General features: G+C 39.0%; 1 protein-coding gene across 1 annotated transcript in view; it reads right to left on the bottom strand.

Moving 5' to 3' along the window:
* Positions 1-12,546, bottom strand: part of RWDD4 (RWD domain containing 4) — a 22,165-nt gene extending 9,619 nt beyond the window's left edge. Inside the window, exons 1-6 of the mRNA XM_007940878.2 lie at positions 12,523-12,546; positions 7,213-7,293; positions 5,812-5,921; positions 5,559-5,706; positions 4,019-4,136; positions 382-431 (exon numbers count right to left, since the gene is read on the bottom strand). Of these exons, the coding sequence (XP_007939069.1) occupies positions 382-431; positions 4,019-4,136; positions 5,559-5,706; positions 5,812-5,921; positions 7,213-7,293; positions 12,523-12,546 (531 nt within the window). The remainder of the gene's footprint in view (positions 1-381; positions 432-4,018; positions 4,137-5,558; positions 5,707-5,811; positions 5,922-7,212; positions 7,294-12,522) is intronic.
* Between the last annotated feature and the right edge of the window lie 1,414 nt (positions 12,547-13,960).

Raw genomic sequence — 13,960 nt, 5'->3', positions numbered from 1 at the left:
GAGGAGTGGCTGGTGGGTTTGAACCACCAGCCTTCTGGTTAGCAGTCAAATGCCTTAGGCACTACACCACCAAACAATAGCCAGCGCTATAAGTTGAACAATAACATCAGGGAGGTACTGCCTCTTAGATCAATTAACCAAAGGAGATCAAAAGGGCAGCATATGCCCAGGGATAAAGTAGAAAAGTCAGCAAGGGACAGGAAAGAAGGATGAAAGGAAACCAAAGGAGGAGAAGTGGGAAAAGTGCTGTTACACTGTGGGTATTGCAATCAGTGTCACAAAACGTGTATAAATTGTGGAATGGGAAACCAATTTGCTCTGTAAACTTTCATTCAAACTACAATAGAAAGTTATTTTAAAAAAATGAATATAAATATATACCTTAACCACGTCAACCCAGTTCCATCCTCGAGGAAGTTCCCCTTTGTGATCTAGAGGATTAAAATAATAGTAACTTTATTTCTATAATCAATTAACTAGTTTAAAATCAATTAACAGTCTAACAAATAAGCTTATATTTACTATTCTACATAATAAATCGACAAAAATTTAAATCACACATAGGCATACCTTGGAGATATGGTAGGTTCAGTTTCTGACCACAATAAAGTGAATATTGCAATAAAATGAGTCACAATTTTTTGATTTCCCACTATACACAAAAGTTATATTCAGAATATAGTATAGTCTACTAAGTGTGCAATGGCATTATGAAAAAGTTGGGAATATTGTGAGAATTACCAAAATGCAACATAGAGATATGAAATAAGCACATGCTATTAAAAAAAAATGGCACCCACAGACTTGCTCAGCACAGGGTTGCCACAAACTTTTAATTTGTAAAAAAAAAAACAAAAAACCCGCAATATCTACAAAGCACAATAAAACGAGATAAGCCTGTATTACTAAAGTTGAAAAACAGTTTATCAACATCGTAGATTGAAAGCACTCTTCTGGGGATATTTGCCATGTATTTCATTTTATATTTACCCTACCTCCATTCAAGACAAAGCCTAGTATCAAGGAAAAAAATATGGAGGTAGATTGGTAATGTCAGGGAAGAGGAGCTAATTAATTTATTAGTTGCATATATTTACCCAATTTTACTGCTTTATAAAGTTGCTTCTTATTAAGTAAGAAATGGTCAGTTTACTGATTAACAAATTAGCAGTTCACACCAAGAAACTAGATCAAGATAGGAGGTCTTATAAACAAATGTTTGGCTTCAAGACCACTTTATTTATTACTTGTTGTGCTCTATCAAATATTCATTGTTCAATCTAATTCTTTTAAAAGGGCTTTAATCATTGGGAGTGCTTGAAAACAAGCACAACATTTTATGTAAGTTTTTATAGTTTACAAAGTGCTTTCACTCTTTAAATAGTTGGGCAATCTACTTCCGTAGTGATACTGCCTTGGCAACCCAAGGAGGGGTCGCTATAAGTCTGGTCCGACTCAACGGCACATAACAACAAAACATAAACCAAAACCTACCACCATCAACTCAATTCCAACTCATAGAATCGTTTAATAATGAACATAATTTTAAATCCTTAAATTTAAAATGGCTTCATTTCCTTTATGCTTGATGTATATTCATTTTCCCCATAATTCTAATAGGAGAGAAACAATATTATTGGAGTTCAATTTGAGATGCTGATGGTTCTTTCCTCCTTCATTCAAGAATCTTATCCCACTGGTTACTGGTTATGAAGGGTATAGGGGTAGATCACCAATTTTGGTAACTAAAATTTTTACCCATAGTGCCATGCCTGTTCCATTAAAGTTTTATTTAGAATTAAAGCTCCTCATAGCAAACTTCTATATCTAAACTACAGGGAGTTAATGACTCTAGGTGTGCATTATCAATGAGATGGAGATAGATACTAATTAAAGTGAATGATCACATGTCATTATGTAACTGCATGAAAGCAACAGGTAACTAAGTAAGCAACACGAGAAAATGTTTACTTTCAAGTTTAAGTCCAGGCATAAATCTGAAATGTTTCAAAACGAGATTAATCAAAATTCTAGAAAACAGACTGAAAAATGGTTAATTTACTGCTTTGGTTGTTTACACTTTAATGCTGCTTTTATATTTTAGTATAATGCACTCCTAGGTTTCCTATTTCACAAACCATTACAATTTCAAAAACGTATTTTGGGGACCAACACAGGGTTGCTACTTTTTTATTCTGACATAACCATAAAAAATAAAAAAACACCTCACTGCCATTGAGTCAGATCCAACTCATAGTGACTGCTCTTTGGGTTTCCGAGGCAGTATCACTACAGAAGTAGATTGCCCAATCTTCCTTCCGAGGAGTGGCTGGTGGGTTTGAATCACCAGCCTTCTGGTTAGCAGTCAAATGCCTTAGGCATTACACCACCAGAGACACAACCATATATAAACAAACTACAAAAATCCAAAATACTACCTTATAGAAGAAAAAAACTCACTGCCCTCAAGTCGAATCCAACTCATAGTGACTCCTCCTAGGGTTTCCAGGTGGTATCTCTATTGAAGTAGATTGCTCAGTCTTCCTTTCAAGGAGTGGCTGGTGGGTTTGAACCACCAGCCTTGTGATTAGCAGTCAAATGCCTTAGGCAATACGCCACCAGAACAAGGGCACTTTAAACCCACTTCCCTAAAGTTAGAGTCGTTCTTCCCAGTAAAGGCAGCTTGTAGCCTTATACCAGTAACACACACACACACACAAGCATACATATACACACACGCATATATGTATATAAATGTGCATGTGCACATGATCATGTTTCATTTTCCCTGACTGGGAAAAAGGCTTACTGATTAGCAACAATTTTCAAATTTTCAGGTTAAGTAAAGTAAATTAAAGAAATCAAATGTTACTGTTGATATGAACTGAAGTTTATAATACTCTTCTAAAGAGCTCTGGCAGCATAGTGGCTAAGGCACTTGACTGCTAACCAGAAGGCTGGTGGTTCAAACCCACCAGCCACTCCTCGGAATGAAGGTTGGGCAATCCTACTTCCATAGTGATACTGCCTCGGAAACCCAAGGAGGGTCGCTATGAGTCAGGGCTGACTCGACGGCACATAACAACAACAACAAAGATCCATACAAAAAGCTCTGATTTAGGATACATAAAAATTCTGTTCTTAAATCTTATTATTACATAAATATGTAAACTATAGAAAAAAGATTCAATTATTTATTGTGCTAAGATCTAATGGTATAGCAATACTCACCTCAGATAAAAACTGTATTTAAAAAAAAATTTCTTCACACGCCTATCATACCAAACCCAAACCCACTGCCCTCGAGTTAATTCCAGCTCATAGTGACTCTTTAGGACAGAGGAAAACTGTCCCGTAGGGTTTCCAAGTCTGTAAATCTTTATGGGAGCATCTTTCTCCTGTGGAGGGGTTGGTGATCTCAAACCACCAACCTTTTTCGGTTAGCAGCCAAATGTTATTTTAACCATTCTCCCACTGGAGCTCCTTGTCATAAAGGTAAACAAATAGGAAAATCCCAAACACATTACAGAACACAAGTAAGACAAAGAAATTTTTGTACACTTTTCTAATGTTCCTCAATCTCAAGACTCATTTTTAGAGGCACCTGTGTCACTCAGTTACATTCCCCTGAAACGGCTGTTTCTTCTGATGAAGTAGTAGGAAATATTTTCAGTGTACATGTGACTAAAGATAAGGTATGACCCAAATATTCCAAGAATGGAGACCTAATCTGCTAAATCCAAATATATTTAATAAGCACTGTTGCTGTGTGCTATCAAGGCAATTCCAACTCCTAGTGACCCTCCATGGCAGAGTGGAGCAGCCTAGGGTTTCCTAGGCTACCATCTTTAAGGGAGCAGATTGCCAGGTCTTTTCTCATGTGGGTTCAAACAATAGATACTTGGGTTAGCAGCCAAGCACTTAACCATTGCACCATCAGGGCTCCTAATAAGCACCTATATCACATTATATCGTAATCAATGTACCTATGTTGTGAAATAAAAAAAATAAAACAAACCTGTTTTATCTGCCAGTTTACGTTTCTGGGCTTTTGAAAGTTGTTCTTTTTTGTCTTTTTTCTTACTTGATGGGGCTGTATTAGGAGTTTCAACTGAGATGCTATTGCTTATGGATGTCTAGAAAAAAATACACATCTCTTAGACTCATGATACAACACTTACCAAATTATGATAACATAGCTGCTTCCTGAAATAGGCAGATATATTTTAGATTTATTAAGTACAAGACTCCTATGTTATTATTACTCATTTATTAAATCACATGTCCTTAGCACATTGTTGGTTTCACTCTTCTGAAAGTTCACAATGAAAGACATAATAAAACTGCAATTGTTATAATCAAGTCCTTGGGATGAAAAACATGATACCAGCATTATACTGAGGCTCTGAGGGTCCAAAGTAGTTTTACAATTCAGTTAATTTGCTGTAATTTGGAAATCTAAACATGACTTTAGAAAAATCAAATACCCTGCCTAGAACATCCTGTTCCCCTGGAGAATAAAGAAAATCTTTAAAACATTTAAGATCATATACTCAGTATTTATGATATTCAAATTTTAAAATGCTTACTGGGTGCCAAATATTGTCCTAAATGTCTTACATATACTACTCATTTGATTCTTAGTACAATGTTATAAGTAGATAGTACTAATAATCCCCATTTTACAGATGAGAAAACTGAGCATATGGAGACTAAAAAGGCTGCCTAATGTCATACGATTAGTAAGGGGCACAGCGAGATTTGAACCCCATTGATATGACCCGCAGTTCATGTCCTTAACTCTTACCCTGTACTGCTCCTTCAGTTGCCTCTTTCTTCTGTGTCTTTTTGGAAATGTGGAAGCCAGAACCACTCAAGTAAAAGAAATGGCCTTTGCTGTCCAAAAGCTTATAGCTTGGTTCACAAGACAAAACTAAATTAACACTGATCACTGAAATGTTTTTAGGCCATGACTTGGTGCATATGCTTAAGGTCAGAAAAGTTGATTATTTCCTAAAACCATTCTATAACTAAAATAATTATAGTTTTTTTTTTTTTTTTTTCTATTCAATGAAGTCCTTAAACTGTAATACCTTCAAATTGAACTGTGGCAAGACAATTTACAATGAAATAAACCTTATGGAAAAAGCAATTTCATGCATATTTTGTTGTTGTTCTTGTTATGTACCAACAAGTCGGACCTGACTCATAGCCACCCCTCCTTGGGTTTCCAAGGCAGTACCACACATTTTAGAACTACCTAAAAAATCTTTAATTATAAGCTTCATGAAGAGATGAAATAAATTTTTAAAATACTAGGTTCTATAAGGTCTGTTTTGACAGACCCATGAAGTATTCTAGAGAATGTAATGTTGTTTCCTAACTAAAATAGAAGCTTAGAAATCTAAAATTCATTGTTCTTATTTAACTCAGATGCAACTGCCCTGTTAAACATAACACAAAGTCCCCTTCCTATTTTCAAAAATTAAGTACAAGTAAAAGTTAATTACGAGCAGAGCAAAAACAAAAAATCTGGCATAAAATAATCACATACTCACCGTAGAATTAATGGGATGGTGATTCTCCATGAATTGTTCTTTATTGTCCTTGGCATATTCAAATAATGTATAAGTCATAGCAGTTCCAAGATTAGCTTCAACTGCTTCCTGTAACTTGGCTAATATACTCTGCTTTACAGCTGATGATCTACAATTTACAACAAATAGATTGCTAAGAAAAAAGTGAAAGAAAGAGTAAAATAAAAACGAAAACAAACAAAAAACTAAACAATGAAAATTAAACACTACTCACATGGTGTTGTTAAAAAAAGCATTCATAGATATAATTGGAGGTGTTTGGGGATATGTTTCTGTCCAGGAAACCTCTATTAAGAAGGCTTTGGGATCACCATTTTCACCTATCTGAAGAAAAGGGAAATCTTAGGCTGTAAAAAGTGATACAAATACAGAGAGCTAAATTATAGTCTTTAAAATGATGACTTGCTTCCAATGCTTGTTTGCAGATCAGAAATGTAATGTTTTGAAAAGTTCAGGGGTACAGGTTAAGACTAAGTGAATGACCATGGGGTAAGGGGAGTATACAGATACTCTGACTTTTCATTTCTTCCAAGGCTGCCTTAACAGAGCTAGTTCATGTTCATGGCCTGTCTCTCCGACCTGCCCAGAAGCTTTTCTAGTACCAAGACTATATCTCCTACTTTTTTGTTGTTTGTTTCTTTGACCACAGTGTTCTGAGGATAAAAGTAATTATCAACTGTGGGGAACAAGAAAAGGAAGAGCAAAAACAGTAAGCCACAAACTTGGGAAGTTGGAGTTAGCTGCTTTCAAACAGAGGGCTAGAGTTAACTCCATCTTTAATTTAGGTCATTAAAAGTCCTTTGATTGTTATATCCAGGAGATAGTGCAAGAATTATTGTGCTTAAAAGGGAATTAAGAAGAGATGAGAAGAGAGGAGAGTATCTAAAAGTAAAAACTATAAATTTATTTATTGGGACAGTCTATAATAATCATATATAATAATCACTTCTCATACATTTTAAATGGTGACGTTAATGATAACCATGTCTTTTACCAAAAAGCTTTCCCATTCTATCACTACTTATAAGTGTTTGGATAAATGATTTATATTATTCATTTATAAAATATTGGTAGTTTTATTTTCAAGATAGTTTGATTGGCAACACCATTTTAAGGAAAAATCCACATTTCACATATTTCATCTTAAATCTGAACAGAGATAAAGAAAATATCAACATTTCCTGTTCATATCATAGGGTAGTAAAAAAGAATAACGGCCTTAGAATACAGAGACTGGATTTTAATCCTATTATGTGCCAATATTACCTGTGGAAATTTAAGACTAAATAACTTAGAAAACTATAACTGAGAGAAGTTATCTTTATGATAAGAAGGAAAAATCTTGTTTCCTCCATCTCTAATATTTTATGATTTTGTTCAAATTTTTAAAAAAGTTTATCTTGGTTTTTTAAGTTTCTGAACTTTCAAAAATGTTTTTAAATGTTAAAAATAATTGATGTCAGGGTAATGAATTTTCATTTAAATGTGTCTGAAAATCCAAAGACCTAAGTTTAAAATAAAACAGATTTAATGAGCAAATAATCACCATTTTTAACAACTTTTGGTTTTTCTAGCAAAGTAGCAGTCAGTCGCTCCTACTCATACCACTTCTTACCCTATATTGAAATGAAACTGGACTTAATTCCCGGAAACTTTCATCTCCTTCATAAATAGAACGCAATGCCTCTAGTTCCATCTGAAAGAAAGAATCAAATGAGTTTGGTTTTGTGGTATATACAGATCAGAAATGAAGGATCATTAACATAATACACAAATAACATTGTTCTACATCCTACTTTGGTGAGTAGCAACTAGCATCTTAAAAGCTTGTCAGTAGCCATTGAAGATAAAACAATTGATCTTTCCTCATCTGGAGCAAAGAAGAGTGAAGAAAATCAAAGACACATGGAAACAATTAGTCCAAGGAACTAGTGGACCATGGGAACCTCATCTTACATGACCATGAGGCCAGAAGAACTAGATGGTATCTGGCTATCACTGCCAATCACTCATAAAAGGGATCAAAATTGGAGATCTTTGATAGTTCAAAATCATAAAAGAGACCAGGCTTACTAGTCTGACAGAAACCGGTGAAACCCCTGACATTACGGCCCCTAGTCATCCTTCAGGCCTGGAACAGAACTTACTCCTGTGGCTTAACTTTTAGCCAAACAGACAGCCTGCAAGGTGAACAATTACAACAGGTAGGGACACTCCTTAGAAAATCAACCACGGGAGATCAGAAGGACAGCATTTGTACAAGAAGAAATCTCTAAGAGCAGGAATGCCTAAGGAGGACACAGGGAGAAAGTAGGAAGAGAACTGCTACATTGTGGGGATTGCAATCAATGTCACGAAACAAAATGTATATGAACTGTTGAATGGAAAACGAATTTGCTCTGTAAACTTTCATCCAAATCACTATTAAAAGAAGAAAGAAATGAAACATCTTCAGTTATTGATTCAAGCCTAGTTGACTATGTAAAACTTCATATGGCCTAGAGTGCTTATATCACACATAATAATATTTACTTTAAACTTATGTGCCAGGCACTGCTAAGCATTTTATATTGTATTATCTCACTCCTCACAGCAAACCTATAAAGAAAACCCTATTATTTTCTGCTTTCTACCAGGAAGAAGAATGAGCTATGAGATAGTTCAAAGCAACTCTAGAGCATGTGCCTTTTGCCACCCTGCTAAAGAGTAGCATAGGGTAGAAAGAGCATTGAACTTGGAAATGAGAAATAAGAAGCACAATAATTTACCATTATTGTGAGGGAACACTTGCAAACATTTTTACAGAAGGATCAAATGTTGAAAAATCTCATCATTGTTAGGTACTGTCGAGTCAGCTCTGACACACAGGAACCCTATGTACAACAGAAGGAAATACTTTGCAGTCACTGTGTCAATCCCTCTCATTGATGGTCTTCTTTTTTGCTCAGCTTCTACTTTACCAAGCATCAAATCCTTCTCCAGGGAAAAAGAACATTAAAAAATTATCTAGCCAAGATAGAAGAAACGACTGCAAGAGAAAATAAAATGTAAGTAGCAATCCTTGCCTGGAAATACTTCATACAACATTCTGGGCTTATGAATGAGAAGTCTCAAGCACTGCTTGTGGTCTCTGAAGAACCACTGATGAAAGAAGCAAAGGAAGACTGTGCTTGGGTAAATATCTTAGTTTTCCCAAATATGTGTGTCATGAATCCTACGAATTAAAGATGGGTGAGCTTGACCCAAATGGACAAAATTTAGAATAGACTATTACAGAAATAGTTGGTAGGAACCTGGGAGAGTAAGGTGTAATCCCTAAAATCTTGGAAAACAAGGTTCCCTAAGCAAGGTTCCACAAGACATAGCTAAACAATTCATGCCCTTCTTGGACAGTGTAGCTCTGGTGGCACAGTGGTTAAGGAATTCAGCTGCTAGCCAAAAGGTTGGTGATTTAAACCCACCAGTTGTTCCATGGGAGAAAGATGAGGCTATCTGCTACCATACAGATTCACAGCCTTGGAAACCTTCTGGCTAGTTCTATTCTGTCCTATAGGCTTGCTATGAGTCAGAATCAACTCGAAAGCAGTGGGTTGGGCTTTTTGTTTTTAGAAAGCGTAACCTGACTGATACATTAAGAAAAGGCACAAAATAGTCTGTCTGGATTTCAGGAAGGCACCATGGGATTTTTCTTGCTACTTCTATAGAAAAAAAAAAATATAGGAATTCACACTGCATTCAAGAATAGTTAAGATTAGATGGGAACAAACCACCTTGCCCAAAAGATAGTGCTAGTCCTTCTATCCTTAATATTTTCCCACATTTTAATTAATAACTTAGATGGGAACAAAAATTGAAGGTAGGCTTATCAAATTTGTGGATGACAATTTGATGAGATAATGAATCACTTTGGTGGCAGAATAAGAATCCAAAACCAAAAAAAAAAACCCAACTCACTGTCATTGAGTTGGATTTGGCTCATAACGACTCCTCCTTGGGTTTCTGAGGCAGTATCACTACTGAAGTAGATTGCCCAACCTTCCGAGTAGTGGCTGGTAGGTTTGAACCTCCAGCATTCTGGTTAGCAGTCAAATGCCTTAGGCACTATGCCACCAAAGGGAACTTGAAAAACATGTAACATGATGAAATTTAACAGAGTAGGTAGAAGAATTTAGACTCAGATACCTAAATATGTAAGTAGAGGATGAAAGACAGTACTTTCAGCAGTGCAAGTACTTAAGGGGTAAAATCTAACTGCAGGAAACTGTATGATGCAACAATTTAAAAATAAAATATAAAAATAAACTTAGAACATGTCCACAGACACAATTCCAGGGTAGTAAAGGAACTGAAAACAATGAATGAATGAATGAAGAAAAGCTAGAAGGAACCTTTAGCTTGAGAAAAGGTATGGAAAACGGGGTAGGGATATTGTCTTCATAGATCTGAGTCAGTCATGTGGAAGAGGAATGACATTTTCTTTTCTAAAATGGAGGTCCAGGGGCACCACAACAGAAATTTTGACTCAGTGAGTCTGAGGTGGAGCACAAATATGTTTGCCTAACAATTATTCAAGTGATGTAATTCTGAGTCCACAGGTTATACTTTGTGAAACAGCACACACTGTGTGCCACAGGCTTCCCAAGGAGCCAGAACTGTCAGCACTAGCTAAGAAATCCACTTAGCAAGAATATTAATAAATAAATACACACACACACACACACACAGAGTCTATATAAATACATATGTTGTTGTTGTTGTTATTTGCCATTGAGTCGGCCCCGACTCATAGCGGCCCCGACTCATAGCGACCCCTCCTTGGGTTTCCGAGGCAGTATCACTACGGAAGTAGGATTGCCCAACCTTCCTTCCGAGGAGTGGCTGGTGGGTTTGAACCGCCAGCCTTCTGGTGAGCAGTCAAGTGCCTTAGCCACTATGCTACCAGAGCTCCCAAATACATATGTATATAGGTCTTATATATACACACACACACATATAGGAGCTCTGGTGGCGCAGTGCCTAAGGCATTCATTTGACTGCTAACCAGAAGGCTGGTGGTTCAAACCCACCAGCAACTCCTCGGATGGAAAATTGGGCAATCTACTTCCGTAGTGATATCGCCTCGGAAACACAAGGAGGAGTCGCTATGAGTCAGATCCAACTTGACAGCAGTAAGTTTGGTTTCTTGGTTTTTAAAAAAAACTGTTGTCGAGTCGATTCAGACTGATAGTGACCCTCTTTGGGTTTCTGAAGCAGTAAATCTTTATAGAAGGAGATTGCCCAGTCTTCCTTTAGTGGAGCGGCTAGTGGGTTTGAACTGCCAACCTTCTGGTTAGCAGTCAAATGCCTTAGGCCCTATGCCAAGAGAGTTCAATACATACGTACGTATATATATATATATATATATATATGTACATACGTATGTATAAATTTTAGAAGGCACTCAGGTAGGTATCAAGTAGCTTATTGGACTCTCACTGCTTCAAAGGTAATGCCTAGTCCAGAAATTCTATTAAATCTTTCATGTAAAAATGCTAACTTTCAAGCAATATATTCTAAATGAACTGTGAGCAACTGCCTCTTATTTAGGAGACCTGGGTTCTAGCCCTGAGTCTACTGCATACTCACTATACAGCCTGCCATAGGGCAAGTCACTTTACTTCTGTATAGTGACTTTTTTATCTGCACGGTTACAAAATTAGAAGGTACCCCGACAGCTGACCTATAGCATACCCTACAACTCTTACATGAGTTGATTTCAAAGGGATATTTCACAAGAAAATAACTGAGCACAAACCGTACAATTCAGAGGGTAAATGTGTGCTCAAAATAGACTTCTGATCCACTGGACAACTGTGGTAGTTAAGTTTGTGTGTTAACTTGGCTGGGCCTGGTTGAGTGGCTGGGCAGCTGGATATAATATTCCCCATGCAGAGACAGGGAATCAACTCCATGGTGGAATCTACTGCGACCAGGTGAGTAGCTGCTTTAGGCATGTGGTCTATTTCCTGTATACAAGGAGAAGCCTTGGGGAATGTTCTCTAGCTCATGGCTTGCTTGAACCCTGCATGTAGCCACGCTTGTTCAGCAGCCTGCCTTGCAATGCCAACCTTAGGACTTTCAATGGACTTGAATTCATGGCTGCCACGTGGTTTGGTAACATCAGGACTGTGCCTTTTTACTTGTCAAGCTTGGGCTTGTCAGTCTCAGCAGCCAGCAGCTGGGAGCCAGTAGGCTGGGAGCAGGAGACAGAGCTGAAACCCAAGGTTGAGGGGCTTTCACCCAGGCCCTAAAGCCTGGCACTTGGAACTCAGATTTAAAGCCTCCAAACTCTAAGAGAAAAAACTCGTGCTTGTTCAAGCATCCTATTGGTGGTATATTCTTGTCAGAGCAGCACTAGGTAAGCAATACAACAACTACCAGATAGATAAATTATTTCTACCAAACAATATGGACAGAAACCCGAGGCACCAGTGTCATTATTTTCCTCCACCAAATATTTAAGGGTATTCTATCAGCCAATAGATTTTAAAGTTTAAAGGTGGTCAGCTTTCCAAATCCACATAATTCAGTACACAAGCGCTAAAATACAAACGGTATTCAAGACGTGCCAATGTACTTGGGTCGTGTAACAAGGACACTCATTCTCGCTATTAAAAACCTGGGGTTTGGAAAAATGAAAAATTTGGGGGACGTGGAGGCAAAGGAGGACACCTGCACATTTAGGCATGCTTGACTTCTCCTCCTAGGGCACCGGTAAACATGGGGCACCACAGCCAGTATATGCGGGTTTACGAGTGAAGGACATGTGCGCAGACACTTGTACGGACGCCGGGTCTCGCTGGAGCTTCCACGGGGTCAGCCGCCCTCCCTTGGGCTGGGACACCGCGGCTGCGAGAGAAAGGGATGTTCGGCCCGGGGGACTCACCTCCTGGTCCTCGTTAGCACTCATCGCGTCGGTCACGGGGCGTCTTCCAAGCAGACAGCGTTTACGACGACGAAGAGAAAGAGAGGACAGTGGCCCCGAGACCCTGACGTCCCCCTTCGCACCTCTGCCTGCGTACACACCCTTGACACCCCCAAAAGTGAGTCGCTCGCCTACAGCCCACTAGCAGCGTGAAGCCGCCGGCAGAGGCCTGTGGGCGGGGAGCCAGAAGCCGCCGCAGGAGGGACGTCCGGGTGTCTCCCCCTTTGCCTCCTCGCTTCCCCTATTGGCTACTTCTCTGTCCGCCCCAAATCCTTCTCCTCCAGAAAATACAACGTCCGCTTTACAGATATGCGCAGCAGCATAAAGTTCGGAAACAACTATTGGTGTAGAATGCTGTCATTCAGGCCCAGAAAGTGCTTCCGGTGCCAGCGCAGGTGCAGACAGGGAAGTCTTTGCTGGAGCTGAATGTGGGGTTGCGGGTGTAGCGACTGGTGTCGGTGTTCTGGGACGCTGTTGTCTGACTTCCCTGGTCGTCTCCTGGCTAGCAACGACTGGTCACGGCTGCAGCAAGCCCGAGGTGTGCGGCCTAGGTGAGTTCGGGTATGGAGACCTGCGGGGCCAGGCGAGGCCTCCAAGGGAGAGAGAGAGCTCTTAACAATGCTGATCTGGTGCGTGCGTTTTCCGACGGCGTCAACGGGTGCAATGCCTGTATTTCTCTTTAAGACTCCAAAGAAAAGACGCAGCCATTTCGAGGGTCCCCCGGGTTTAAGGCGGGAGGGAAGGAGAAAGATAATGTCCGTCTTTATGGTTGTAGCATTCTTTGCCTTTCCTCATTGGAACAACCGGGACAAAATACTGTGGCCGTGTTGTTGCTTCATATCCTCAGCATCTTTTCACCATCCAGAGCCCAAACTGTCCTTTCTGTTTTGGTCGCTTTGCTGTGGAATAGCGCTGAATCCCGATCTTAACTAACCTCATTTCTACAGCCTGAGCTAATTAAAACATAGTGATCACAATTTTTTTTAGCTGTCACTTTGATTAGGCCACCTTTTTTTGCAGTGTGTACTCCAAGTGGATGATTGTGCTGTCCAAGAGCCAGCCTTACTATCTTCCAGGCTTGCTTGTAGATTACTTCCCTTGCATTAATGACCTCCGGTGCACAGTGCTCATCTGCTAGAAGCACCTCCTTCCTGGTCATAGTTGGGGCGCTTGCTCCCCAGAGTTGCTCCAGGAGATCAGAAATCTTCTCCACTGCCATCTCGGTGCTTGCCCATTGCTGCTGTTCTTCCCATTCCCATCCTTTGCTACAGAATAGGCACAGCCATTTCCAGTGTCAAAGCTTTTAAGATAGAACATGGAATGACTTTCTGATAAAATGTTACTAACTTTGGGACAGATTTACCATAATTTAAACTGCCCTGTCCAGTACCATAGTCAG

Source organism: Orycteropus afer, unplaced genomic scaffold, assembly GCF_000298275.1.
Source record: "Orycteropus afer afer isolate SDZICR_OR568_19922 unplaced genomic scaffold, OryAfe1.0 scaffold00073, whole genome shotgun sequence".
Taxonomy (NCBI): domain Eukaryota; kingdom Metazoa; phylum Chordata; class Mammalia; order Tubulidentata; family Orycteropodidae; genus Orycteropus; species Orycteropus afer.
Note: the sequence above shows the minus strand (reverse complement) of the source record. Positions and strands in the feature narration are given on the sequence as shown.